The 26,323-nt window shown below is 47.8% G+C and overlaps 2 protein-coding genes across 4 annotated transcripts in view; both read right to left on the bottom strand.

Annotated features, from left to right (window-relative positions):
- Positions 1 to 1,975: 1,975 nt before the first annotated feature.
- On the bottom strand, positions 1,976 to 10,428 carry LOC134533455 (uncharacterized). The gene is made up of 3 exons (XM_063370979.1): positions 10,424 to 10,428; positions 3,690 to 3,810; positions 1,976 to 2,494 (listed from the first exon to the last, which is right to left on the bottom strand). Exons 1-3 carry the CDS (start codon positions 10,426 to 10,428, stop codon positions 1,976 to 1,978), a joined length of 645 nt encoding a protein of 214 aa, XP_063227049.1.
- A 3,947-nt stretch (positions 10,429 to 14,375) lies between these two features.
- Positions 14,376 to 26,323, bottom strand: part of LOC134533263 (WD repeat and FYVE domain-containing protein 3) — a 264,565-nt gene continuing 252,617 nt past the window's right edge. For all 3 annotated transcript variants that reach the window (XM_063370699.1, XM_063370702.1, XM_063370701.1), the window contains 2 exons: positions 25,235 to 25,432; positions 14,376 to 21,381 (listed from right to left, as the gene is read on the bottom strand). In XM_063370699.1, the coding sequence (XP_063226769.1) occupies positions 21,267 to 21,381; positions 25,235 to 25,432 (313 nt within the window). In that variant the 3' untranslated portion in view covers positions 14,376 to 21,266. The remainder of the gene's footprint in view (positions 21,382 to 25,234; positions 25,433 to 26,323) is intronic.

Consider the following 26,323-nt stretch of genomic DNA (forward strand, 5'->3'; position numbering starts at 1 on the left):
TTTGCCGTCACCCGACCTATGTGAAAGGCCCGGGGGGTACCTGACGGGCGCTACGGGCGTCGCAGTGCTCTTGTTGTCCGGAGGGGCACCAGGCTAGCGGACTGCTAGGCCGTTGATGTTGGGTCGTGGGTACTCTGCCCCCGCGTGACCCGCCAGGTACACGGCTTGAATCTACCCTGAATGGTTCTCTCTTGATGTGAAGGCCGCTCGGCCGTGTGGAGGACGGGAGACTCCGGATAATTAGTATACACGAGTTGGTGAGAATTACCTTTAATCTAGTCCCGCTACAAAACACTCTCACCAACACTTGGCGACGTCTAGCCGTTACACGATTAACACAGAAAAAACAACGCTACTCGACATTAATGGTTACTGCGGCAGTCTCGCGGGACGCGGGTCGATGCTCGCTGGAGACGGCCAGCGCCGAACATTAACGGGTACAGGGGGTGCTCTATGAGCGGGCTCCTAAATTCGGCGAAACACTTACGTGTGTGCAGCCGGCAGGCATATGCACGGCGTCCTTAAGTAAAAACACTTTCGCTGGAGTCGGCCAGTACCGTACGTTTTGTGCTATGATACGTATCGCGGTATCACACTTAAGACGGTCGGGATAGGCCCGGCTCCGCAAAATACGCGCCGAGTCGACGTGGGCAGCGGTGAGTTAACAAAAGGTTTTAAATTTAAAGATTTAGTACAGAATAAGAAGTAATAAAATGAAAGAAACTTGGATGCTGCCCACGGACACACGTCTGTTCCCGGCGCGGAGTGGTTCGAGACTGCCGGACATGGCCGCCTCGCAAGGAAGAGAAACTTTCTCTTCTTTGTGAGTCGACGTCAAAAAACATATATTAATTTAATTTACTATATTACCAGTTAAAACATGTTCCAGGTGCCCAATTAAAATGTAGCACCTGGTAATTGGGTGCTTAAGGCTTAACAATAGTTTTAATGTATTTAATTATTTAAAATGTGACATCAAGTTGGCGACTGTATTTATCAACATATTGTCTCACTGTGAGCTGTAATAGTTGGATTTCTTCTAATCTGACACGATCCTAGTCACGGACATTTTAATTAAGGCCAGTGGCCGCGGTGACTTTTAATAAGGTTTGTTGTCTATTGGGGTCACGCCCAGGACGCTCGCCTGACTCAATCCGGCTGGGCAAGGGGCGCGCTCCGAAAACTGGATACGGTACTGGCGGTGCGGAGCACGGGCTTAAAGGCCATGGTCGGTACGACGTCAAATGCCCCCCCCAGTGGAAGACCGTCTCCGCCCCGTGTTCCCGCTCCCGCGGTAAGACGACCCCCTAGCTCAGCCGGCACACTTCGACACGCGATCCCATAGCGCGTGGCGCCTTAGCGCCCGCGGCGCATGTGGTGCTGGCGCAGGCGGACGCCGCCTCGGTCGCTGCGTGGGCAGCTGGGCCGGGAGGCGGCGCCGCGGCGCATGGAGTGTCGGCGCAGGCGGACGCCGCCTCGGTCGCTGCGTGGGCGGCTGGGCCGGGAGGCGGCGCCGCGGCGCATGGAGTGTCGGCGCAGGCGGATGCCGCCTCGGTCGCTGCGTGGGCAGCTGGGCCGGGAGGCGGCGCCGCGGCGCATGAGGTGCTAACGTAGGCGGACGCCGCCTCGGTCGCTGCGTGGGCAGCTGGGCCGGGAGGCGGCGCCGCGGCACATGAGGTGCTGGCGCAGGCGGACGCCGCCTCGGTCGCTGCGTGGGCAGCTGGGCCGGGAGGCGGCGCCGCGGCGCATGAGGTGCTGGTGCAGGCGGACGCCGCCTCGGTCGCTGCGTGGGCAGCTGGGCCGGGAGGCGGCGCCGCGGCGCGTGATGTGTGGGGCGGCGTAACGAGACTGCCCAGGACGTACTCGGCCTGGTGGGCCGGGGGTCGGCGCTCCCGTCGGGGGCGCTCTCGCGGGCTACTCCCCTCGGGGCTAATCGGGCCTTGCCGTCCGTAGGGCTGGCGTTCCCGCTCGGGTATCAGCGCCTCGGCTGGGTGAGCTCTGCCCCGGGGTGTTGTTCAGTACGAACTCCCGCAGCCTCGCGGGTCTGCGTCGTGTCCGACGGGGACGTCCAGCCCCCTCCTCGCGCGGTTGTGTGATTGTGATGCGGAAAGTTGCGTCGGCAAGGGTAGGCCGCGTGCCCCCAACCACCTCTGGTCGGGCTCGGGGGCGATTCCTCTTCGTCCTCGTCTGGGTCGGATATGATGGGTTCGGGGTCAGGGGTCGCTCTGGCGGGGTCGTCGGAGTCGTCCGCCGCGACTTCTGTCACCCGGCACCTGGCGTGGCGGGGCCGGCCCCTTCTCCACTGGTGCGGCGTGGTGTGAGTCTCCGTAGGTTCCTCATGCTGCGGGGGCGGCTCGCTCTCGGGGGCCTCCCCTCGTGGCGCAGTTTCTGCGGGACAGGGTGCCTCGCCGGGGTCGTGGGGTGCGTCCGCGTCCAGTTCCCCATCGCTGAGGTACTCGGGCTCGTCTGGAGCGGTGTCCTCGGCTTCCTCTCGCTGTTGCTCCAGTCCTCCAGGAGGGAGTGCATCAAGGGGGATGTCTGGTCCGTCTGCCGTGTCCCCATGTTCGGGTTCGGCCGGGAGTGGTTCCCCGGGGGTCGCCGCCACTCGCAGGTGGTCCCGGTGGATCTTCTGCACGCGGCGGCCGCCTAAGTCCACCATGTAGGACGTCGCCCCCAGGCGCCGCATCACGGTGTAGGGCCCCTCCCAGCGGGGAGCGAGTCCGGCGCAGTAATTGCGCGGCGCTGCCGACAGGGGGTACGCTCGGGCGTACACCCGATCGCCGGCCCGCAGTTGTGCCGGGGGTCGCGCTGTCTGGGGCGTGATTCCCTGACTGTAGCGGGCTTGTCTTGCGCGTGCTGCGTCGTGCTCCTGGGTTCGTCGCTCGTCGCGCTCCTCCGGTTGCTCTCCTGGGTGCTGTACGCCGTGTGTTGCCAGCTCGCCGGGCAGCGGCAGGTTACGCCCCTGGATCATCTCGGCGGGGGTCATCCCAGTGGCCGCGTTCACGCGCCGCCGAACGCAGAACAGTGCGTCGGCGACGTGGCGGTCCCACTGGGTGTGGTCCTCCCCTAGGCGCAGCCGCAGTTGAGTTTTCAGATCCTGATTCCTGCGCTCGGTCGGATTGGCCCTGGGGTGGTATGAGGGTGTGGTGTGGTGGATGATGTGTGCCTCTTGGCACCACCCTCTCCACCGGGCCCTTTAGGAACTGGCTGCCGTTGTCCGTCAAGACGGACTCCGGGTAGCCGAACCGAGTGAGGAACTCGCGCGTCAGGACTTCGATGATGGTGGCCGCCCGTGCGTTGCCGCAGGGGTAGGCTTCTGTCCAGCGGGTGAACATGTCGGTCACGACCACTAGGAAGCGCTTACCCCGCGGCGAGCGGGGGTACGGCCCCATCACGTCCAGCGCGAGCGTCTGGAACGGTGTTGACGGCTAGCGAGGCTGCTGTTGCTGCGTGCCGTCGCCTCTGCGGGCCTTGCGGCGCTGGCAGATCTCGCACTCCCGGACGTAGACCCGGACATCCCGGTTCACCCCCGGCCAGTGGTAGTACCGGCAGACGGCTCTCCGGGTCTGGTCCGAGCCCGGGTGTCCGGCGAGGTCATGATCGTGGTAGAATCGCAGTGTTGCCTCGTGCGCTTCGGGTGGGACGTAGGTCTTCCACTCGTCCTCTTCCCCCGGCGGTCTGTTCATGACCCGGTCGCCCCGGAACTGCCAGGCGGGGTGGTCTCCTCCGTGCGCTGTCTCGCGGCGCCGGTCGGCGTCCGGCGAGCGGCGCTGGGCCGTGAGGACACGCCGCTCTAGGTCGGCCTCGGTACTGGGGGGGGTCTTCGGTCCCCTCTACGCCGAGCGTGAGGCGGGTGCAGGTAGGGTGTCCGTCGGCAGTCGTGCTGGTGTGGGATGGAGGCAGGATTTCGTCCCACTCCTCGTCCAGCACCTCCCGTCTGCCGTCTGGCTCGCGCGAGAGCAGGTCGGGGAGCTGATTTTCCGCGCCTGGCACGTGCTCGACCGTAAAGTCGAACGACTGTAGGAGCAGCACCCAGCGAATCAGCTTCCCCTTCCTCCCCTGCATGGTGTGGAGCCAGGTGAGGCAGCGGTTGTCGGTGCGGAGGGTGAAATGCCTGCCCTCCAGGTGTGGACGGTATTTCTTCACGGCCCACACCACCGCCAAGCACTCCTGTTCGTTGCTGTGGTACCGCCTCTCCGCCGCGCCGAACTTCGCGCTGGCGTAGTCCACCACCTGCTGTTCTCCGTGGTCGTTCACCTGGTACAGCACGACTCCGGTTCCCAGGGCGCTTGCGTCCGTCTGGAGGACGAGTGGGCGCTCGGGGTCGATGCGGGCCAGTGTGTGGCACCGGGTGAACGCGCTCTTGACGGCCTCGAATGCCGTCTGGGCGGGCGAGCCCCAGTGGTAGCGGACTTGGGGCGACAACAGGTCCGTCAGAGGCGCGATGACTTGTGAAAAATTCGGAATATAGTTCCGGAGCCAGTTCAGCAGCCCGATGAAGCGCTGCAGTTGCTTCCGGGTGCGTGGGACTTCGGCCATCGCGATCTGCTGGAGGTGACCTAGTTGGGGGCGGTTCCCCTCCGCGTTGACCACGTGGCCCAGGAAGTCGACCTCGGCGGCTCCGAGATGGCATTTGGCTGGGTTGGCTGTCAGGTGGTTTGTGGCCAACCGCTCCATCACCAAGGCCAGATGGCGGCAGTGGTCCTCCCAGGTGTCTGAGTACACTATGACGTCGTCCAGGTATGCTAGGGCGAACTGCCCGATGCAGCCCTCCAGCACACGGGTCATCATGCACTGGAAGGTGGACGGGGCGCACTTTAGGCCGAACGGCATGGCTCTGAACTGGAACCTCCGTCCGTCTGGCACCGTGAACGCCGTCTTCTCCCGGTCCCCGCGTCGTATGGGCACTTGCCAGTACCCGGACTTCAGGTCCAAGGTGCTGAAGACCTGGGCCCTTCCCAAGCCGGCTACGGCGGCCTCGACGCTGATCTGGGGGGGGCGGGGCGCTGACGGTCACGGCATTTAACGGCCGGAAGTCCACACAGAATCGGCTTGTCCCGTCTTTCTTGTTGGCCAGCACAATGCACGCATTGTACCGGCTGTGGGACGGCTCGATGACTCCGTTGTGCAGCATCTCGTCCACCTGTTCCCGGATGATTCGCTGCTCGCGAAACCCATAGCCGCGGGGCGGGTCGAACACTGGGTCATCAGTCAGGGTGGGGATGCAGTGTTCGGTGACGGTGGTCCGCCTCAAGGTTCCGTCCACGGCAAACACTTCGGGTCGGGCGGCGAGGACCTTGTTTACCTCAGCCTGGTAGGAGGGGGGGGACGTCGTAGCGCACGTCTGCCAGGGTCAGCACCGCGTCCTGTCGCGGGGGGCGTCTGTCCTAGTGCGTACACCACGTACCTCTCGGCTCTTCCCAGGTTGAGGCGGGGGGGTCCTAGCTCCAAGACCGCATCTTGCTGGACCAACCAGGGGAGTCCTAGCACCACCTCCTCACACAAGTCTTGCACGACTATTGCGGACACACTACTGTTCAATTCCTGCGTACTCACCACGATCTCAGCATGCCCCAGCATCCGCCCGGTGTGTGTGGTGGTAGCCAGGCGCAGCTCGCCGCTGCCCGGACGCAACGCGCCTGCGGGCACGAACGCGGGGCGTACGAACACGTCGCTCGCTCCGGTGTCGACGAGCGCGGCAGCTGGCCGGCCGTTCACCTCCACGGGGATGTGGAACAGGTTGTCCCGCGGGTGGCCCAGCTGTCCCAAGGTCGGGAGGGCGCGCACCCCGCCAGGCGCGGGGTTGATGGTCTGTGCGGGGGGAGGGGGCTCTAATCCCGGCCCCCCCGGGGGCCGTTTCCCGACTGGGCCGGGCTGGTGCGCTGTGGCGGAGGTGGTACCACGTGCGTCTCCTGGCGCGGCGGTGTGGCGGGTCGCGCCGCCCGGAATCCCCGCGGGCACTCACTGTGCCAGTGACGTTCGCCACGCGGGCATCCCAAGCGACACAGGGGGACTTGCTCCTGTGATCCAGCGTCCCGCGGTCGCTCCGCTCGCCAAGTTGGCGGCGCCTCGATGGCTCGTAGTCCTCGGTGTTGGTGTGAGGGTGAGTCCCGTAGTGCGGTGTTCCGCCGGGCTTCTGGTGGGCTGTCACCCCCTCGGGTGCTCGTGGTCGGGCCGCGCTTGCAGGCTCTCTGGAAGTTGCGTTCCGTCTCGCGTGCTTCCTGCACCTACTCCGCTACACCGCCGGTGTAGCAGCGACGCAGGAAGGGCTGCAGCTCGTCCCTCACTAAGCCCGTGATGATGGGCAGTGCCCCAGACAGGGGAGTGCCGGGCGAGATGCGGCGAAACATTTGTAGTTTAGTGGCGATGAACGCCTCCACTGCCTCGCTGTCCTTCTGTCGAGCCCCATAGAATGAGGCGGAACACTCGACGAGGGGCGATCCTGTGTCGAACCGGTGTCGGAACGTGTCTGTAAACTCGCCCCATGGCATGGCAAACCGGCCCCACATGCTCCACCAGCTCCGAGCGGTCCCTCGCAGCTGCTCGCTGACCCGCTCTGCCCACTCCGATTGGTGCGTCCGGCACCCGGTCAGGCGCGCCTCGCACTGCGTCAGGAATTCCCCTGGGTCCTCGTGCGGGGCTCCGGCGAACTCTGGCAGAGTCGCTCTGCGGGGCGGCAGGGCTCGTGCCAGGTCCTCCAGGCCGGGCCACACGCACTTGGCCTCGGTGATGTCCAGCGGGTGCGTCGCGCGGCCAGGGTGCGAGCTCCAGTCGCTGGCGTGGTTGGTTGGGGGGGCGGTGATGGCCGGGGTGGTACGGCTCGGTAGGGGTGTGTGGTCCACCGGTGGTGTTCGCGCCTGTAATTCTGTCTCCGTGCTGTCGTGCCACGGTTCTATGAGCGCTTCGACCTTGATTGCCGGCAAGTTGTAATCCGGTGCGCATTTACATGTCTGTAGAGGGTTCGCTTTCCCCGTTACCAGGTCCCTGCCCTGTGGCCAGTAGCAGACTCGACAGGTGTTCATCTTCAGTCTGTCAGCCATTGCGTAGCGCGGCGCGTCGGTGTTGACATTCGCTTCGTGCGCGCACGTGGCTCTGTTTACAAACAGACTCCCGATGAATGAAGAGGGGTGAGGGGGGTTGTCGCGCGCGCTGATTCGGGCCGCTGGCCGAGAGGTGCCCGGACAGCCGCACAAAAGGGAGAGCCGAGACTGGCCACTGCGAAGGGGGGATGCGGATAGCCGTGTGTAGCGGCGGCCGAGAGCGCCCGGACAGCCGCACAAAGCGGAGAGCGCGAGGATGTCAAGGTGGGTGAGGGGGGGGTGGTGTGCGGGCGAGGATGTTCGCTGAAGGCCCAAAGGGGAGGGGTGGGGGTGAAAGTGAAAGTTGGCGAGGGTCGGCGCGGGCGTTGACGCGCGCTTCCGGGTGGTCCCTTTGTCGCTGCTCCTCTGTGCGCCAAATTCCACTGCGCGCGTCCAAAATGGCCGTCTTCTGTCCCCTTTGTCTGATTTTCGGCTGTAGTTATGCCCAACGCAAGGGCGCCATTTGCCGTCACCCGACCTATGTGAAAGGCCCGGGGGGTACCTGACGGGCGCTACGGGCGTCGCGGTGCTCTTGTTGTCCGGAGGGGCGCCAGGCTAGCGGACTGCTAGGCCGTTGATGTTGGGTCGTGGGTACTCTGCCCCCGCGTGACCCGCCAGGTACACGGCTTGAATCTACCCTGAATGGTTCTCTCTTGACTGTGAAGGCCGCTCGGCCGTGTGGAGGACGGGAGACTCCGGATAATTAGTATACACGAGTTGGTGAGAATTACCTTTAATCTAGTCCCGCTACAAAACACTCTCACCAACACTTGGCGACGTCTAGCCGTTACACGATTAACACAGAAAAAACAACGCTACTCGACATTAATGGTTACCGCGGCAGTCTCGCGGGACGCGGGTCGATGCTCGCTGGAGACGGCCAGCGCCGAACATTAACGGGTACAGGGGGTGCTCTATGAGCGGGCTCCTAAATTCGGCGAAACACTTACGTGTGTGCAGCCGGCAGGCATATGCACGGCATCCTTAAGTAAAAACACTTTCGCTGGAGTCAGCCAGTACCGTACGTTTTGTGCAACGATACGTATCGCGGTATCACACTTAAGACGGTCGGGATAGGCCCGGCTCCGCAAAATACGCGCCGAGTCGACGTGGGCAGCGGTGAGTTAACAAAAGGTTTTAAATTTAAAGATTTAGTACAGAATAAGAAGTAATAAAATGAAAGAAACTTGGATGCTGCCCACGGACACACGTCTGTTCCCGGCGCGGAGTGGTTCGAGACTGCCGGACATGGCCGCCTCGCAAGGAAGAGAAACTTTCTCTTCTTTGTGAGTCGGCGTCAAAAAACATATATTAATTTAATTTACTATATTACCAGTTAAAACATGTTCCAGGTGCCCAATTAAAATGTAGCACCTGGTAATTGGGTGCTTAAGGCTTAACAATAGTTTTAATGTATTTAATTATTTAAAATGTGACATCAAGTTGGCGACTGTATTTATCAACATATTGTCTCACTGTGAGCTGTAATAGTTGGATTTCTTCTAATCTGACACGATCCTAGTCACGGACATTTTAATTAAGGCCAGTGGCCGCGGTGACTTTTAATAAGGTTTGTTGTCTATTGGGGTCACGCCCGGGACGCTCGCCTGACTCAATCCGGCTGGGCAAGGGGCGCGCTCCGAAAACGTGATATGGTACTGGCGGTGCGGAGCACGGGCTTAAAGGCCATGGTCGGTACGACGTCACCTTGATCAAGTACAGTTGGAGATGGCCGAGGCATTTGTAGTGAAGAAGGTTCGCTTGTTAAAGCGAATTTTCCCCGCGAGCGAGCCGGCGGAGGTGTTGGAATGAGTAGTAGAGTTGATGCACCCGGAGCTTCGCCCCAATTTACACCTGGCAATACACCAGTCAGCCAAAGAATTCATCCAGTAGGCCCGCGCGGTATAACAGGACATCGGATCAATGAAATCGGGGAAAACCAACACCACATCATCTACTCGGTCTGAAACCACGACACTGACGAATGAAAAGGCCATCGTACCATTCGTCGCACCCGGTATAGGCGACAACAGACGCAATGAGGCAGACCAGAGGAACCACTCGCCTCCTGTTTGGCGGAGGTGCGCCATCGGCGAGGGCCCTCAGCCCCAGTGCCACATGTGGCCATCGGGCACGCGGCATTGGCGTCTGGACTGCCTGGTGCAGAACAAGTTCTGGCCAGACTTCGCAGTGAAACAGTGCGCGGGAAACGGGCAGCAGGGGATGGTGAGCCAAGTCAGCCCGCCTCCCCCACAACCCCGCAACACCCGACAGCACGGAAACAATGGGGCCCCTCCTGGGTCACGTGGGCGCGGCAGAAGCCGAGCTACTCAGAATTACATTAGTTGCCAATGGGCGACCTGTCCATGCCCTATACGAGACCGCCGCCAGCTAGAACTGTGTCGCGGCATAGTTTGTCTATCCCGCCCGGGCCAACTCTAGTTGGCCACCGCAGGAGACACCTGCGATACGCAGGGCTTCGCGATGTTGGACATGGACGTGCCGGATCAGTGATCGACTACGATGGCCTTGGTGGTGGACAACCTGCAGGACATCATGCTAGGACTGCCATGGCTCTACGAGTAGGATGCTGCTGTAGAGGTACGGGCCAGATGCGTGCACGTCGGCATCCAGGGCCGCTGAACCAACTATGGGCTAGAACCGCAAACGCCTCCAACTAAAACAAAGATAAGTCTTGACGAGTTCCAAAATGAAGATCCTACCGAATTCCATGCCACCATTCAGCATGTACTAGAGCAACAGTTCGTGTCCACGGACCCATTAAAGAGTACCACCATAGCTGAACATGCCTTCCCGACCCATCCCCACGAACCAAAGTTCATACCACCCGGTAGTTATGGTCATGTAGGCAGAAAGGCCATCCTATACCAGGTGCAGGAAATGTTACTTGATGAGATAGTAGAGCCTAGTGAAAGTCTCAACGATTTCCAGACTGTGCTGGAGGAAAAGGACAGTAAATTATGTTTCTGTGTGAACTTTAAAACCATAAACAAAGTGACAATCAATGCTCCGCTCCCATTGCTGAACATAGCCGACATACTTATGGTATTAGGCAACACTAAAATATTCCATCCCTAGATCTAAATATGGTAATTGGCAAGTACATATAAATCAAACAGACCGTCCAAAGACTGCATTTACGACTCCAGACGGGTGTAGATTTCAATTTTGCGCGATGCCTTTTGGTCTCCAGGATGCCCCTGCGATGTTCCAAATCATGATGACGCGAGTTATAGATTCATACTCAGGCAAAATTGCAGCTGCAAATTTGGATGATTTTGATGACATAATAATATGGTCTCAGATGTGGGAGGAGTACTCACTTCATCTACCCTTAGCCCTGGAACACCTTGCCAGACACGGACTTACCTGCAACTGCGAAAAATGCTATCTGAGAACAACCGGACTTATATTTTCTCGGATTAGTTGTAAGTATAGACGAACAGCACAACCAACAAGAAGCTAGCCGTAATTACCAACAAGGACCCACCGCGTACGAGAAAACAGCTCCAGTGGTTCCTGGGACTAGCCAACTTGCTAAATGCATCTATCCCGTAGTTTTCCAAATTTAGTGGCATCCTTTATAGAAATGTTGTCCATAAAGAGATCCTTTTGGTAGACCGAGGAGATCCAATGCGCATTTGACGAACTGAAGAGCCATTTTCGGCAATTCCACCTGCTCGAATCGACCCCAGTAAGCAGCCGAAAGTCCAAACGGACGTGAGTCAGGAGGGCATTAGCATGATTCTCTCACAGCTTGGCAACAAGAACAAGTCCCAAGTAATCGAGTATGCAAGCACTAAATTTGGCGATGTCGAAAAGCGGTACAGTGTGAACGTGCGTGAGCCCTCAGAAATAACTAGCCACACTTATAAGATCAACAGTGTGCTTAGAACAGATGGTCAATGTTTAAAATGGTTAGCGACCATGCATGGGTGGCGGTCTAAGTTGTCATGGTTGGCCATGTTGCTGCAAACCCTGGACTTTGTGGTGGAAAATGTCCCCGGAAAACACAACTAGTTAGCAGAACCCCGACGACATGGTAACAGCGCATGACGATGCCGAATGGGAAGCACTATTACCCCCAACCAGTAGACATATGCCCCCTCAGTTCACCGATTACTATACTGGATGCAACTGTGAGCGATCATACCGGATGCCATGCACACTCTCCCACCAGGTGCGAAGCTAGACGACTTAGATGCATGCATGTGGGCAGTACATCTGACAGATGCACACATGCAGGAGTTGGCAAACCACTTTGGCGAGGGGGATTGCGAGGGATATCGAATCGGACAATAGACAACAACCGGCAAAGGCGACCTAGAGGAATTGACGGACCATGATGGATATTTGGGCCAACCGCCACATGGCGCAAAGTGTTCAACATGCTGCATGTCAATAAGCTTGCCGAACACACAGGGGCGGACCAGACGCTGCACGACATCCGCGACCTGATCTATTGGCCTGGGGTTCAGAAGTATGTGCGGGATAATGTATGCAGCCGTAGGCATTACCAGGAGGCGGCAGATACGCCAGTCCGAAGGGAACGCACAACAACTACCGAGACAGCCGACAAAGCCATTCCATACGGTCACTCCGGACTTGATGGGTCAGTATCCTCGATCCAGCAGGGAAAGAGGTTCCTATTGGTAGTAACGGACTACTACACACACTGGATGGAAGTATTTCTCCTAACAAACGTCCGTGCCACTACTATCGCATGCATGTTAGAAGCTGAATTTTTCACGAGATGGGGCTACCCGCGGGTCATTTTTTATGGATAACACCAGCCAGTTCTCTATGTGTAGATGGACTTGATGGGCACAAAATGATAGGTTCTGCTACACACCACACCTGTGTACCATGCACACGCAAACACAACGTAAAGACGAAATCAGGAGATAAAAGTCCAGTAATGGTTGCGCCTCACGGATGGACGACATACTATACTTCATTCGGCGGAGGGTGAACGCCGCGACAGGGGAGACACCAGCAACCATGGTGCAGGGCTGGAATCTCACTCTACCAGGGCAGTACCGTGTACAGCAACAGCGGACAGAGGCAGGGCCGAAAGAGGCTGGTGACCGACTGCGACGACTAGCCGAGGTGCATGATGCGGCGCGACATAGGCGGGAGACATACCAGATACAACACATGCCCGAGACGACGCAACCGCCGATGCTGACAGCTAGTCTATGCACGACTCCACCCTCTATCTGCCAGTAATAGCAAATTTGGCGTAGGACTGGCGTCAAAGTTGATAGGGCCCGTGTCCGTGATCAGTGCTGGGACCACTGAGGTCGTTATATGACTGCCCTCTGGCCGCGTGGCAAAGTATCATAGGGACGATGTGCGCATCGCGCATGAGCCGAAATAGGAGTGGTCGGAACAAATAGACGATGGACAGGCAACACAAGCACACCCAACACAAACAGCGGTGGTCGGGCTGGCCAAGTCGACTCCGGACACCACCGATGAGACAGGATTTGTATGATTCCGGGAGATGGAAGCAAAGCACTAAGCACACGTGACCATTACGGAGCTGTAACCGATGCGGCTATTCCAAAACTCATCAGAAGAGAGATTTTCTTTCCATGGGTTCGACGAGCCCCCTCGCTTTTAGTATGGCAGCCCGACGACGAGGAAGAGAGGCCAGGCTCACCAGAAAAACCACTTTGGCCCCTGCAATTCTCCCTGGAGAACTCAATTTTTCACATGAGCGTGGAGGAACCGGCAGAGATCGAGATGGGACAGGAGGAACTGGTACTCAAGAGTTTCAGAGGTGCCAAGACCCGCACCGCGTTCCATGTCAGATCCTGCAAGGAAGTCGGGCTGCCCAGATGCTGCACAATAGGTATCCCAAACCCAGGGCCCGTGGTGGGGAAGGACACGCCCACTTCACCACATGCGGTAGCATCGCCGTTTCATGGTATTTCGAGAAGGGGGTGGTGGAATTGCAGTCGACTGGGGCTTTGCCCCTTTAAGCCTCATCAGACTCCGCTACCTTTGCGGTCCCATGGCATTGCTAAACACTCTTTCCTACATTTGCACCGCCGACACGTACGCGTGCGCGTGCTACATGACGTGTGTTTGAATGGCACGCCACAGACTCCCACGCGAGGGCGCCGTAGGTTCAGTGCTCTGTCCCCTTACATAATTATAAATTAAATTGAAACTTTTCTTTTATCCTAAGTCTTTTGTGGCACGACCGATCGGCAGGGAGGTTTTTTTTTTTTTAAATAAATCTTATATTTAATTTTGTATAAAATAAAGATGGCACCGGACATTCCCGAGGCGGACCCGAGTCCGGCCGAAGCTAGACTGACTTTGAATATTTATTTCTTAATTAATATATATTTTAATCATTCTAGCCGTGAGAAAGCTCGCAATAATTGTACTAGTGTTTTGTGTCTAGTTTTTTAACACTTGGCACGCAATCATACAAACGTAACGTGTATAACATCTACTGCATGGCAGTGTGTGGGATGCCCTGAAAACCCTAATGCGTAAATTCTTGAAGCATGCCCGACGCTGTGAGCGGGCCAGGTCTTGGCCATTGGTGTGCAGCATTTAGAGGGTCCGAATCTCGCTCCCACTTGGATGACGTCCCGCCTCGAGAAGTGTCTCCGGGTCCGTGTGCCCTTTCATAAGGGGGCTCCCATACAGTAGTTCTCGTATCAAAGTATCTCAAGCTCTCTAGCATAGACCTCAAAGTTATTACAATTATCTGTGACATACGTGTTTTAGCACAGCAATCATCATCCAAACACAATTTTTCTGGCAAATAATTTATTCGTATTTTAAAATAAATTTTCTTCTATTGAAGTTTACAAGATGTATTCCAGAATAGTTTCACTACCATAATGTGGGTCCGCCATTCTTGACTACTTTGGCTCGTGACTATAGCAGTTTCTACATGCATGCGCATTGGACTCAACCTGTCAAATTTCTGTTGTGTAATGCGTACTTATTTCATTGCATATTTGATGCATACTAAAATTTCACCCTCAACACACCTAAGTTGTATAAACTTAAAAATGCAAGCAATTATAATTACAGTCTAGGTGGAAATGTCACATGTTCAACGTTGAAACATTCACATGCGACACATACGGCTAGCCCTGAGAAATCATTAGTACCTCTTGTTAAACACAACTATAGATAGGTTTTAAAAAGGGAAAAAATTTAAATTTTGCACCGAAAATGAATACTTTTGGTACATTTATTAAGTTCGGCGTTATTTTAAAGAATTGTACGTTGAATTGGGTAGAGCTTCATATTATACGTTTATTTGCAACATGAGAACACATGAATTTGCTCATTACAGATGTAAGGTGTTTATACATCACTGGCGAGTACTGAAAGATTCTGTCTTTTGTTTTTTTTCAAAGGTTGTTTTAAAAAATGATTTGATCTAGATTATATCAAGGTTCAGGGAAAATTACAACATAATATTTATCTGCACAATTTATTTAGGCATTATATTTCCAAATTATGGACAGTAAATGCTATTTAACATATGTATACAAGCACATACACATTTTCTTGAAATAAAATCTTTAACACGTAAACATAATTAAAAACTTCTTAACAAAACTTCAAAAAATTTTCTACAAAGTAAATACATAGTACAAAATTAAGTATACTACAAAAAAAAAATAGAAGCATCAACAACAATTTGTATTTCATAATTCATTTAAATAATGTAGTTAAGAATTCAAACAGAAAACTGGATATCATACTGCTGATGTGAAATAGAATTCCCTGATAATATAGCAAATGCCAAACAAAGTGTTTACAGATCTGTCTATATTGTCATCAACGGGTCTTGTGGACCCAGCCTTTATCCCTGGCTGTAGTTATGAACTTACTTGACTAGTGGTAGGGTGTCGGAGGAGGGAGTACATAATGCCTGGTGTCTTTACTGGTAAACAAGCAAAACCATTTTCCAGGTCAAACTGTTTCAACAGCAACTTCGTCTCTCATGTAGAAAACAATGTAATGCAAACTCTGATATGGCACTTATTTTAAATAGCAGCTTGTACCCCCTTCCCCAAAAGGAATCTAGTTAAGCCTACGTGTAAATACAGTAAACAAATACACTTTATTTCTAGTGTTAGTTTGTGCTGACAGAAAATAACAGCCAAAGCAACAAAACACAAACCTCCTTCTAAAACGCGGAGGAACCCCGATGAGGCGATGACATATCGGATATCACCAACATAAATATTTCACTAGCTACATAAATAATACTTTCAATTAGTGCACACATAATGGCATTGGAAAATAACTTCCAAGAAGTCTAGAGCTGGACTGATTACCTACTACACTACACATGCAGGAGCCAATCTTTCATTAGTAATGCTTTAGTTACTGATATTGCTGAGTGTTCTCACCCAGTACAAAATCCATGGCATTCTTTGGTCTTCATAAACACAAATCCTATTAAAATCACAATAAAAAAAAACGGAAGAATATTTCAGTAAAAACTCAATCACAACCAAAAAATAAATATACATTTTACATAATGAAAACCAATCTGTGGAACTTACGATTAATTGCACAATCGTTGATCTCTCCATAAAGCTTTCTCATTCGACTCAGTTTTTTCATTAGCTAATGAGAGAAGATGAATGTGTAAGCCTTTAAGCCTTCCAGTAAGGAGAAGCGGAATGGCGGGAGTATCAATACGGCTGCAGTGAAACACATGGTGTAGCACGTTACAGCTAATACGAGCAATAAACTTGGAATAAAATTCTGCCAAACATCTCTGCCAACACAAATGAACAGCCTGGCTTACAGTCATTTTGTCCTGAAAGAAATTGTTTGTAAGTCTCGATTAAATTGAACAATTTTACCACCTAATGTCCTACATCAAAAAATACACCATTGTCCATGAGAGAGTTCAGAGTGTTGGTCACAAAAGGTGAGTGATACTTGCTTACCCACTCACAAGAGGTTTTATATGAAGTTATATTTTAGTCCTGGAGTCATTCATGCTGTTAGCTAGTAATTAGTTTGAACCATTATACTTAAAGACAAATGGCAGTATAATTTATTTTTAACAACATATTCAGACTTCACTTCACTCATGAAACAGTAAAGGCCACTGAGCAGCAAAAAAATGAGATCTATCTTCAACTCAACATGCTGTAATACAGAATGTGGTGCATTAACTAAACACAGTGATTTAACAGAGCAAGTTTGCTTGTTATAAGTGATTTCATAGCTGAGTATACCAATGTAATTTAGGCTTTAGCAACTACTTTTAATTCTTTGAATTGACACACTATAGTCTCTCACTTGTGCTAAATGTTTTCTGCCCAGGTTATTTTATACTGCTCAATAGATCTCCGCAAATTTCTTTCACTTCATATCCTGTGATTAAGTTTTTAAAAAAAACTGGCCACCATCAGCTTACAGTCACATGACTGCAGTGATCCTACTCCTTCAAATGTCAAACTCGACAACATAAACTAAAGCATACAGCAGCTAAAGATGCACCAAAACAAATTGTGATTCAAACATTTAACTCTTAAGTCTTGATTGAGGAAGCCTGAAAACTTAACTTACACACGTGCGATGTATGCTGTTTTACAGACACGCAATGAGCCGCATCAATGACAAAAGTGTCAGTTATGTCTCCAAACAAGCATTAATTTGGGCTCATGCTGTATTACAGCAGACTCCCTCTTAACCAGTCAACACCACAGTACATTCAGCATCTCAACTGAGTAAGCTAGCGTCTAGAGATACGTCCGTGAGTCATCGTCTCAAACTCTTGGTGGCCCGTTAATACTGCAATACTAATTTAACACAGCAAAGATTATGTCCTCTGTGGTGACTTCTTGAACCAGTATTATCAGTCACAATATGATGTCTTCAAAATGGTACAAACCTACACCTCAGAAGAAAGGAGGGAAGAGGCGAAGGAAGTCTGATGCTGCAATTCATTAAAACAGGACATTTAATGGGACAAAGACTACGGCACATGAATAGTCATAGGGTAGGGCAAGGCATATTCTTACTTTTCTTACTCCTCCTTCATTGAACAAGAGTGTAAGCACTAAATAAACACAAAAAATATTCAATGGAATAGGTAAACTTACAAATTGATTTTAAAACAAATTAATTTGTTTATTAATGTCTACATATGAGAGCAACGTAAATAACTCCTGGTAGCATACCACTGTGGTAAAATTTGATACTAAAAGAGTAGTTGTCTTGGTTACTGAAAGAGTGCATAAATTTATGTTCAGTTGCAAGCTAGCATGTGGTCAATATGAATATTTTTCTACATGTGAACTCTCTTAAGTAAATGAACTAAACAACAGCTAACTGCCATTCCACACCTCACCACCAGCCATGATACATTTTATTATAGTACCTATCTACTATCTAGTAAGAATGACAGAGAATGACTCTATAATATTGCAATAACACATTGAATTATTGAAAATCTTTTTTATTTTTATGGTGAGTTATATTTTTCTGACAGAAAAGCATTCCAATGGACAAATTGCACATTTTTTATACACAATGAAATCCCTCAAACTAAAAAATTAAATTTTTTAAGGCAAAAGTTATGAAAATCATTGGGACTCTAGGAGAGAAGATGGGGGACAATAATTTCCAAGAAAGTAAGTATATTATGCATAATGCATTGTTTAGACATAATACAGTATGCACTGAAAATCCACTCAGGTTGCATGTGTATCATAAAAAAATATGATTTTCTAGCCCCAACAAATCATTTTATTTGTCTTGTTCCAACTCACTACATTATTGCTACAAATCACAGACATCATTTCAGTTTGAAGTTATGTACTGAATTCTGTTGGATGCAGCAAGATCTTTACAGCAACATAATAATGGATTATATTTTTGCCTTAATGGTGAAGAAGTTTAAGTTTGTAAAACATTATTTTTTTAAAAAAATACCTATGATATTAATGATTTGCCAATCTGAAAAGTTCAGTAGAAAAACAACAAACTCGCGGATACTCTACTTGAGCCAAATCAAAGAGGAAAACACGGCAAACAGAAAAAAACTGGATCCATGTATATGTGCAGGTATTCTGCAGCATACTGACGCCGTACCTACTTAAAAAACTGAAAGTTGTTACACCAGGACTAATACTTCAAAACAGTTTATAAATGGAAGCAAGTCACTTGCTGCCATTCATCAGGACTATAGTGCCACCTGCGAAGAATAAAAGGAACCACACGGAAGCTATGCCGGTGCAGTGTTCCATCGCGTGTTCACACAAAAGTACAATTTATCTTTCTGTGTGCCTAAGAAAGATTTTTGTGCAACATGCATTGCCTAAAAAAATGTTGATTATCAAGAAAAGGAACACCTGAAAGCATAATACGATGAACATTTGGTTGATGACATTTTGTCCAAGGCAGAAAAAAAGCATGATAAAGATAACTCCAATGGTATAGTGGCAGAATATGAATAGTTGCCAAACTGTGATACTTCCAAATTTTATTATAAATCAAAACTTAATTCTTAAAATTTACTATTTATGACCTCAATGCATGTGGTTGCTATGTGTGGGATGAGTCAAATGGTCATCGGGGAGTGAATGAATTAGGCTCATGTGTGTTAATGTACTTAGAGCAAAAAGCTAACACTACCAATGATGAAGTCATCGTACTCCTACTTCGATAACTGTGCTGGCCAACAACAGCTTTTTATGCTGTAAGTTCTCTTGGAATAAAATCCATAACCCATAAATATTTGATCAAAGTCTTTCCCGGACTGAAAGGCAGGTGAAATGCCAACTGAGAGGTGGACCTATCCATACCACTGAAGGACTTACAGTTGCTGTTCAAGCTGCACAGAAACAAGGTGAGCCTTTTCATGTGCACAAATTATGCCATGAAGATTCTTATGATGAGAAACAAATTGCTACTGTGGTTGGTCCTGTAAACCTGATAGCAGTGAAACTGATGGATGTGAAAGTCATCAAAGTTAAGAGTGATTCTCCATATTCTATATTTTACAAGGATTTTCAATAAGTGATTGTAACTAAGAAAAGGAAGCTAATTGAAAACCTAACTCTAAAGCCAGAATTTCTTCCCCAACCCAGCCTAGCTCCTAAGAAGATTGAAAGAAGACCTTCTCAAGATTTACTGGCAAAGAATGCAATCCCAAAGGCTTACACACACTTCTGTGTGCCTGTAATCTCATTTATATGTAAAAAAGCATGGTAATCATCTTCAGTTTAGTTATGATGATCCACAGGGTGACACCTACATTATGGTGTACTACATGATACTATTACAGTTAGACTATTACAGGAGAGATGGATTTTGGTGACATAACTATCACCAAAATGATTATAATTTCTGTCAAGAATGTCACATTTTGATGTGTGTCATACTTTAAGCATTTTTTTTTGTAACAATGACTTAAGTGTGCATGAAGGTTACTTTGAGGCTCATTATGTATTTTTGGTAATAGCTAAAATAACTTTGATACACTCATGATTACTACAATGGTTTATTTTGTTAAGTATTAAAATGTAGTGTTTGAAAATATTTCTGATTTGAAGTGACAGCCCTTTAAGCTTTCAAATGCTTCTCCTGAAAAATTGCAGTTTTTGAGTTATGACGTATTTATTGAATGATATGTCAAAAATATGTCATTCATTATAGTCATTTTAGCAGTGCTGTAGTGAAAAGCAAGAAATTTCTTTTTACTAAGAATTTTCATTGTTTGTTGTTTGGAAACATGAACCTGTATAACCTGGTTCAGAAAATTGCTGACAAATAGTAGGGCCAAGCAATTTCATAACGCCTTGCCAATTTCGGAAATCTGCATAAACGTAAGTAATGGTAAAATCAACATGACTGGTGAAGTCGTCAGTCCAGCTCTTAAGATAACATTTACTCAGTTGATAGAAATATTTGAAGTGGCAAAAGTCAATCAATTACACTTCAAAGAGGTACATAGTTTTTACATACAATGGCATCTAATTTACAACTAATGTGCTCTTGCTCACGCATCACAATTTTGGAAAACACACACTGATTCCTAACAAAATATACAAGAAATTAAAACATTTCTATTTATGTACTTACATTTTGAATAAATATTTCTTGGTTCACATTAAGAAATTGCACGTGTGGGCTTTCTCTTCATATATCATAACTACGTCATAAATAGTACCGGTACATTTTAAACTTTAAGCTAAATGCTACATCTATGATAAGATCACAGGAAATTTTTCTTGCCAACAAAAAATTCTGAGAAATATATATAAAAAAAATTACTCTCTCACACAAACAAAATTGAACATTCCTTATTACATCTTGAAAATAATATACCCTATACAACTAACCACATTAACATAAACAAGGAGGAACAGTTTGAGAAGTTGATGCTCTCCACTAATACTGGCCAGTCTGCATGTAGACGCTGCGAGGGTCTAGGGCAGGCGAGAGCCTTGGTGTCCGCGCACGGACACCAGACATGCCAGCGCTTGACTTCTGAAATATAACTATAAAAAACATGCTTTTTGCCAAAATAAATGTAATGAGATGGCAAACTGCATGAGGGGGAACTTTAGTGAAGTGAGTTACAGCCAAGTGCATGAGAAAGCTCTTCCCATTACCTATATTTTTTATGAAATACACTATGTACCGCAGTGTTAACTCTCTGAAGTTGGCACACAGATACTGCAAGCGCACCTGCATCCCGGGACTGAAGGTTAACACAAACAGCATCAGTGTGCATCCATTCACAGGCTTCTTCCTGCAAGATTGCATCTTGGTCACCCGCCAAGTGAAATGAGAATGTATCCTGCCATGCAACAACCATAGTGCAGAATAAGCAAACACACAAGTGTATGTATTACAAGACAGCCGTTTCGCACTCAGAATTACTCATTACAATGCCAGATATGTCACCTGTTTAAAAAAAAACTTGCCTGGCCATTTTTTGGAGAGACAACGTAATGCACAAGTGAGTTGTTAAAGTTCACTGCGAGTCATGACATGTCACTATTTTCGGCAACTGAAACTCATCAGTTCTGCCAACTGTCTGTCACCTTACACAATGCATCAACTAGGTATGTAAATGCATCCACAGAGATCGGCTACAGGGCGATACATGGCTACGGCGGGAGGTCGTCAGCGTCCGACAGAGGACTACTACGCTGCGCTGCTGTCGCTGTGCTGTGCACGCAGAGAGTTGTGGCACCTCTGGCACACTCGCACCGGCTTCAGGATGCGCAGGCGGGATATCTCCGACTCAAAGCGACTGCACCTGCACGCAACAAACTGGCATCAGTGATGTTGCAAAGTGCTCAACCCCTCAGTCAGTAGCAACCACACATTCCTGTTGACTGCAACTGAAATACAGTAAGGAACAGATATCATTTTTGTTAACAGCAAAACTTTCTCTCCAGAATTTACTGTAAAATAAACTCTTAAAACTTAAAAGTAAAAGTTACAAACTGAACTGGAAAAAAAAAAAATTTCAACCAGACCTTTAACGAGAAAGTTTTTCATATGAATACAAATAAAAACTCTATTTACTATGAAATAAATATTTGTCTGAGAAAAATGATCAAAGCATATGCTATGTTTCAAATCTATGACATACAGCAGGCCATACCAAATTGGTGTCTTTTCCAGTGTATTAAATGTAAATAGTAGTGGGAGAAAGTTGTATTTTTTCAGGTGGTGTGATTATGAAAAATTAATTGTATTTAAGGAAACTGCACAAATGTAAATATGAGATTACATTGTGAAGTGTCTGCGAAATAAGGGTCCGTGATTTTATGTTCAATGTATTGTGTTACAAATAATTATCATTGAGTCTTGTCTAGTCGAGTAAAATGGACTTGACTTTCTAGTCAAGCTTTAGTTACTCGCTTGTCTCAGCTGGAATTCCCAGGCTCAGCACATCTGTAATTATGAACTTACTAAATTCAGCATTACAAGACTGTTAGGAAGGTTTTTTAAAATTATTAACTGTTATTTCAAGGTTTAAGGAAATATTATACTTTTTTCGGGTCACATTTCATTGTTAAGTTAAAACTGGTTTTCCACAAGAATTGTCATAATGGAGGACTATAAGCAGCCAGCTGATGCCTAAAGTAACATTACGTGATTATTTAGGATAAGTGTTTGCAGAAGGTGGACTTTCATCAGTTTTATGACCTTTAACTTCATACTTCATTTCATTTTAACTTCAATGTAAATAATCCCATACATAATACATCATAGTCACATTAGTCTAAGGGCAAGATTATTCATTGAATAGCGATAAAACTGAAACAACAGCAAAATTGTAGTCAATATAGTCAATACACTGCCAAACACCGCAGTGGTAGTCAATATACAGCATAGCACTGAAATGCAAGACAAAAATACAAAATGCAGCAAAAATTACATAATTGATATGATTTTGTGCGTTAAAATATAGAATTTATCTCACAACTTTAGTTTTTTCCAAAATAAAGTAAATAAATTTACTGAAAGAATCTTTCAGTAACAAAAAGTAAAATTATAATTTAAAAATACAGTACACTCCCTATTTAACGCGGTTGTCGGGGGACATAACTTTTACCCGCGTTGTCGCATAACCGCGATGTTTCGATGTGACCAAGGTCAAAAGGCATAAAACACCGCCTGTGTTCTAATAGGTCGGCAAGCACGCACAGTATAGACGGCCCGCCGTTGTACGGACTTTGCATCCGCAGTTTTCACTAAACGCGGGTGAAAAAATAAAAATAATAAATTTTAAATATAAATATTAAATGTTGAATTGTTTTTATTTTTCCGTGTGCCGCGCACAGTTTGTCGCACGGCCTACGAGCGCGCCAAACGCCGCCAAACACACGTGCGGCACACAAGCTGCTGCCAGTCTCGTGGTGTCAGCCACAGTATCTGCTTCGTCAGTGTCCGTAACAAGTAAGTGCAGTGTGTGCGGTTACACACGATTCTGTGGTCGAAGTATTCTAAAAAGAAAGGCCGTAGTGATACTTCAAACCGAATATGAATCCCAAAGTACCGAGTTTGATTGACAAAATAAAAATTCTATATTTACTTACAGATAGCTTGTCTTTTGCAGAAGTAGGCCGCAGATACAGGAAAAAACGATTCTAGCATTCGTACAATAAAAAATAAAGAATCGTCTATCGTGTCAAGTGGTTAAACTTTATTATCCATGCTTACAGTAAATTATAAATGGTCACGTGTGGGAAACAAAAATTGTGCCAATTTAATTTTAGCGCAATCAGTGACGCCGTATTAAAAACTGTGTTAAACTATGTCTTTACTTATTTCACCAAACGCTGTGTCGAGTTGCTGAGTGTGTGTGGCTCGGATCGGCAAGTGTTATATTCCCCAGCCTCTGGTTAAAGGTCGGGAGACCGTTACACATAAACATTTCCGAGACTTGTTTACTACCTCACGGCAAAAGTGGTACAGTATGGTTCACGTAAGTATTGGACCACTGGGAATTCCTGGGCAAAGATTAAAAATACGCTAGCTGATTTACTTTACTATTTAATGTTAAAACATTATACCAAAGTAAAAAGATGAACGTGTATAATACAATGAATTACCCAATAATATTACGTCTGTAGGTTTAAGTTGTAACAAAACATTTATATACAGATGTCCAGTAAAGTACCAATTAAGATTCTGTAGTGGAATTTTAAACACCGGACTACCTGATTTTGCCTTGTACGCAGGAACGCTGCTCAGTCAAGTGACTCATGCTCTGCCTGTGTGCTGCGTGAACACATTCCCTCCCCCACTCCCCCTGGTGTTTCTGCCCGCTCTAATCTCTACCTCTCTCCATATTCTCGGCTCGTCTCTCCCTACCCAGCGCTTGCCGACAACCAAGCCTATCCAACATCAATCCCCAGCCGAGTCACGCTGGATAATGTCGCTGGACGGTGGGCTTTATCAGGTCCCCGTTCCGATGCTTCATTTGTGAGATAAAGCGACGTTAAGAACTAGTGTTTCAGAAAATATCACTGGGCTGGATTGGACCATAATTTGAAAACCCTACAAGATAGAGGAATAATGTACGGAGATATCTTGTTTAGAATTTCACTGCGGACATTTTCTACGCCTAGGCTTTTTTCTGCCCGATGCTTAGTTTGTTAGTTACAACGCAAAATTATCCTAATCTGCTGTCAACCATTTATTCCATTATTATTCATTTCTGACTGGGGGACATGGTTTGACCCGCGATATACCCGATTCCGCGATCAATCGAGGCGCGATATACCGGGAGTATACTGTATGTTGACATAGAAATAAACATAAACCACACAGTCAATCAAATATTTTTCTCTCTGCTTATAAAATTATGTAGGATTAGTAGTTCCAGTAGTTCCAAAAACACAATTTCTTATTTTGATTTATAAGTAATATTATATATTAATGCTCAATACTTTAAAAAATAGAAATTATAACAAAATTTAACAAAATATAAAACCATAAAAATATATCGCTCTAGACATTGCATTTAAAAAATATGTTCAGGTATACTTTTGATATTCACATAGAAGACACAAGTTTAAGTGGTGAAGGAATTGGACACAGGCATTTCCAAACTAAACGTCATCTCACGAATTGTTGAGACAATTTTACAGAAATGCGGCAGCATGTCTTTAAATCCAAAATAAAAATATAACCTGGAAGCACAACAAGTTTAAAGAAATTTTTTTTAGCTTGGTTAAGCAAATTCAAGCATAAAGTCTACTCATCAGTGGTTTTAACATTATATTTTTTACATAGCTTGATTAGTCCATTGGTACAAAGTTCAAACACTGAAAAGTACTACATTGATACTTCCGGCTCATAAAAACTTCTTATAATTATTTTTTTAAAACTTTTTGCCCCCTAGAAAAATGTTAAAACAGGGTTTTACTGTAGTTGAAGTTTTTTTGTTTAACTTACTTTCAATAATATATGTAGCATTGCTTTATGTAAACATTTTAAGTGTCTTACCAAGAATTGTTTAAGCGGTTGATGAATGTAATTGTTTTTAATATGTACTTATTATTATAGGTATGTGTTTTGATTTGTAACGATGATAAAAGACAAAATGCACTATTTCTAACGACGCGACAAAGCCTGGGCTCCAGACACAGCACCTGGAGCAGAACACCTGGCCGCAGTTGCGGCAGTGGTGGCGGCGCTCGTACAGGCTGAAGCGCACGCCGCACGCCACGCAGCAGTCCGCGCCCTCGTCCTTGAGCCAGTGGTCGGCGACGCCGCGGCCCGGCTGGTCCGACACGCTCCACGAGAACACCCTGCCGCGCGCGTCTCCCACGTACACCGTGCGGTGGTCCCTGCCGACACATCAGCTAGCACTGATCATTCCTGCACTCGTTTCTACTGCCACCTCACAACCAGTGAGAGCTTCCGTACCAGAATACACAATAAGTTAATATATTACAACTAGAGCTGCTAGCAAGGGAGAAAATCTTTAAGATTACCGAGGCGGGTGGGGAAGAGTTTAACATTTCACAGTTACAATTTTGCAAGTGCAAGCGACCTCACTCAGAGAGAATCATTATGATCCCCCCCCCCGGGGATCTATGCCCATGGCTGCTAGTATTATGTTACGCAGTTAAATCTCCTTCCGAAATCTGTGTACACGTGTATTGCTCGCACGTCTTCATCTACTGCCTGTCTATCAGTTATTCGGCCCTGTCCTGAATGCCATGGTTGCCATGCATGTGCCTGAGTTAAACAACTCTGTTTATGGGTAAGCTGTTTCTCGCTTAAATATACCTCTGAAGCATAAAAGCTACAGCTCACTTAAAAACATGGCTTCTTTCTCTCTTGCCACAGATCACATAACTGCTTTCCGAAAATGATTTAAGAGCTTATTAGTTATTAGTGGTCTTTATTATACTCCCAGGCTGAAATGTTGGTACTAAAAAAAAGTATATTTAACTTAAAAAAAAAAAAAAAAAAAAAAAAAAAATTATAATCATTAGTAATTATTGAAATAAATTTTAAAATTTATTTTGAACATTTCTGAAGATGATATATTTTTAAATTTTAACTTAAACTTAATTAAACTATATAATTATTAATCAGTTAAATCAATGAAGAGCACTCTTAACCAGCTTTACACAGGCAGATAAAGTAATATGTACAGTAGGGTACTTTTGATCTATTATAAAAACAATTTTAATTAAGGAATAGACATTGCATTCCACTTATAAAGGAAA

Source organism: Bacillus rossius, chromosome 6 (assembly GCF_032445375.1).
Source record: "Bacillus rossius redtenbacheri isolate Brsri chromosome 6, Brsri_v3, whole genome shotgun sequence".
Lineage (NCBI taxonomy): Eukaryota > Metazoa > Arthropoda > Insecta > Phasmatodea > Bacillidae > Bacillus > Bacillus rossius.

Excerpts from the sequence above, each read along its gene's own strand:
- LOC134533455 (XM_063370979.1), bottom strand. Across the intron at positions 2,495-3,689 it reads GGCAGTTCCGGGGCGACCGG|CGAGAGGAAGCCGAGGACAC; the intron begins GTCATGAACAGA and ends CTGGAGCAACAG.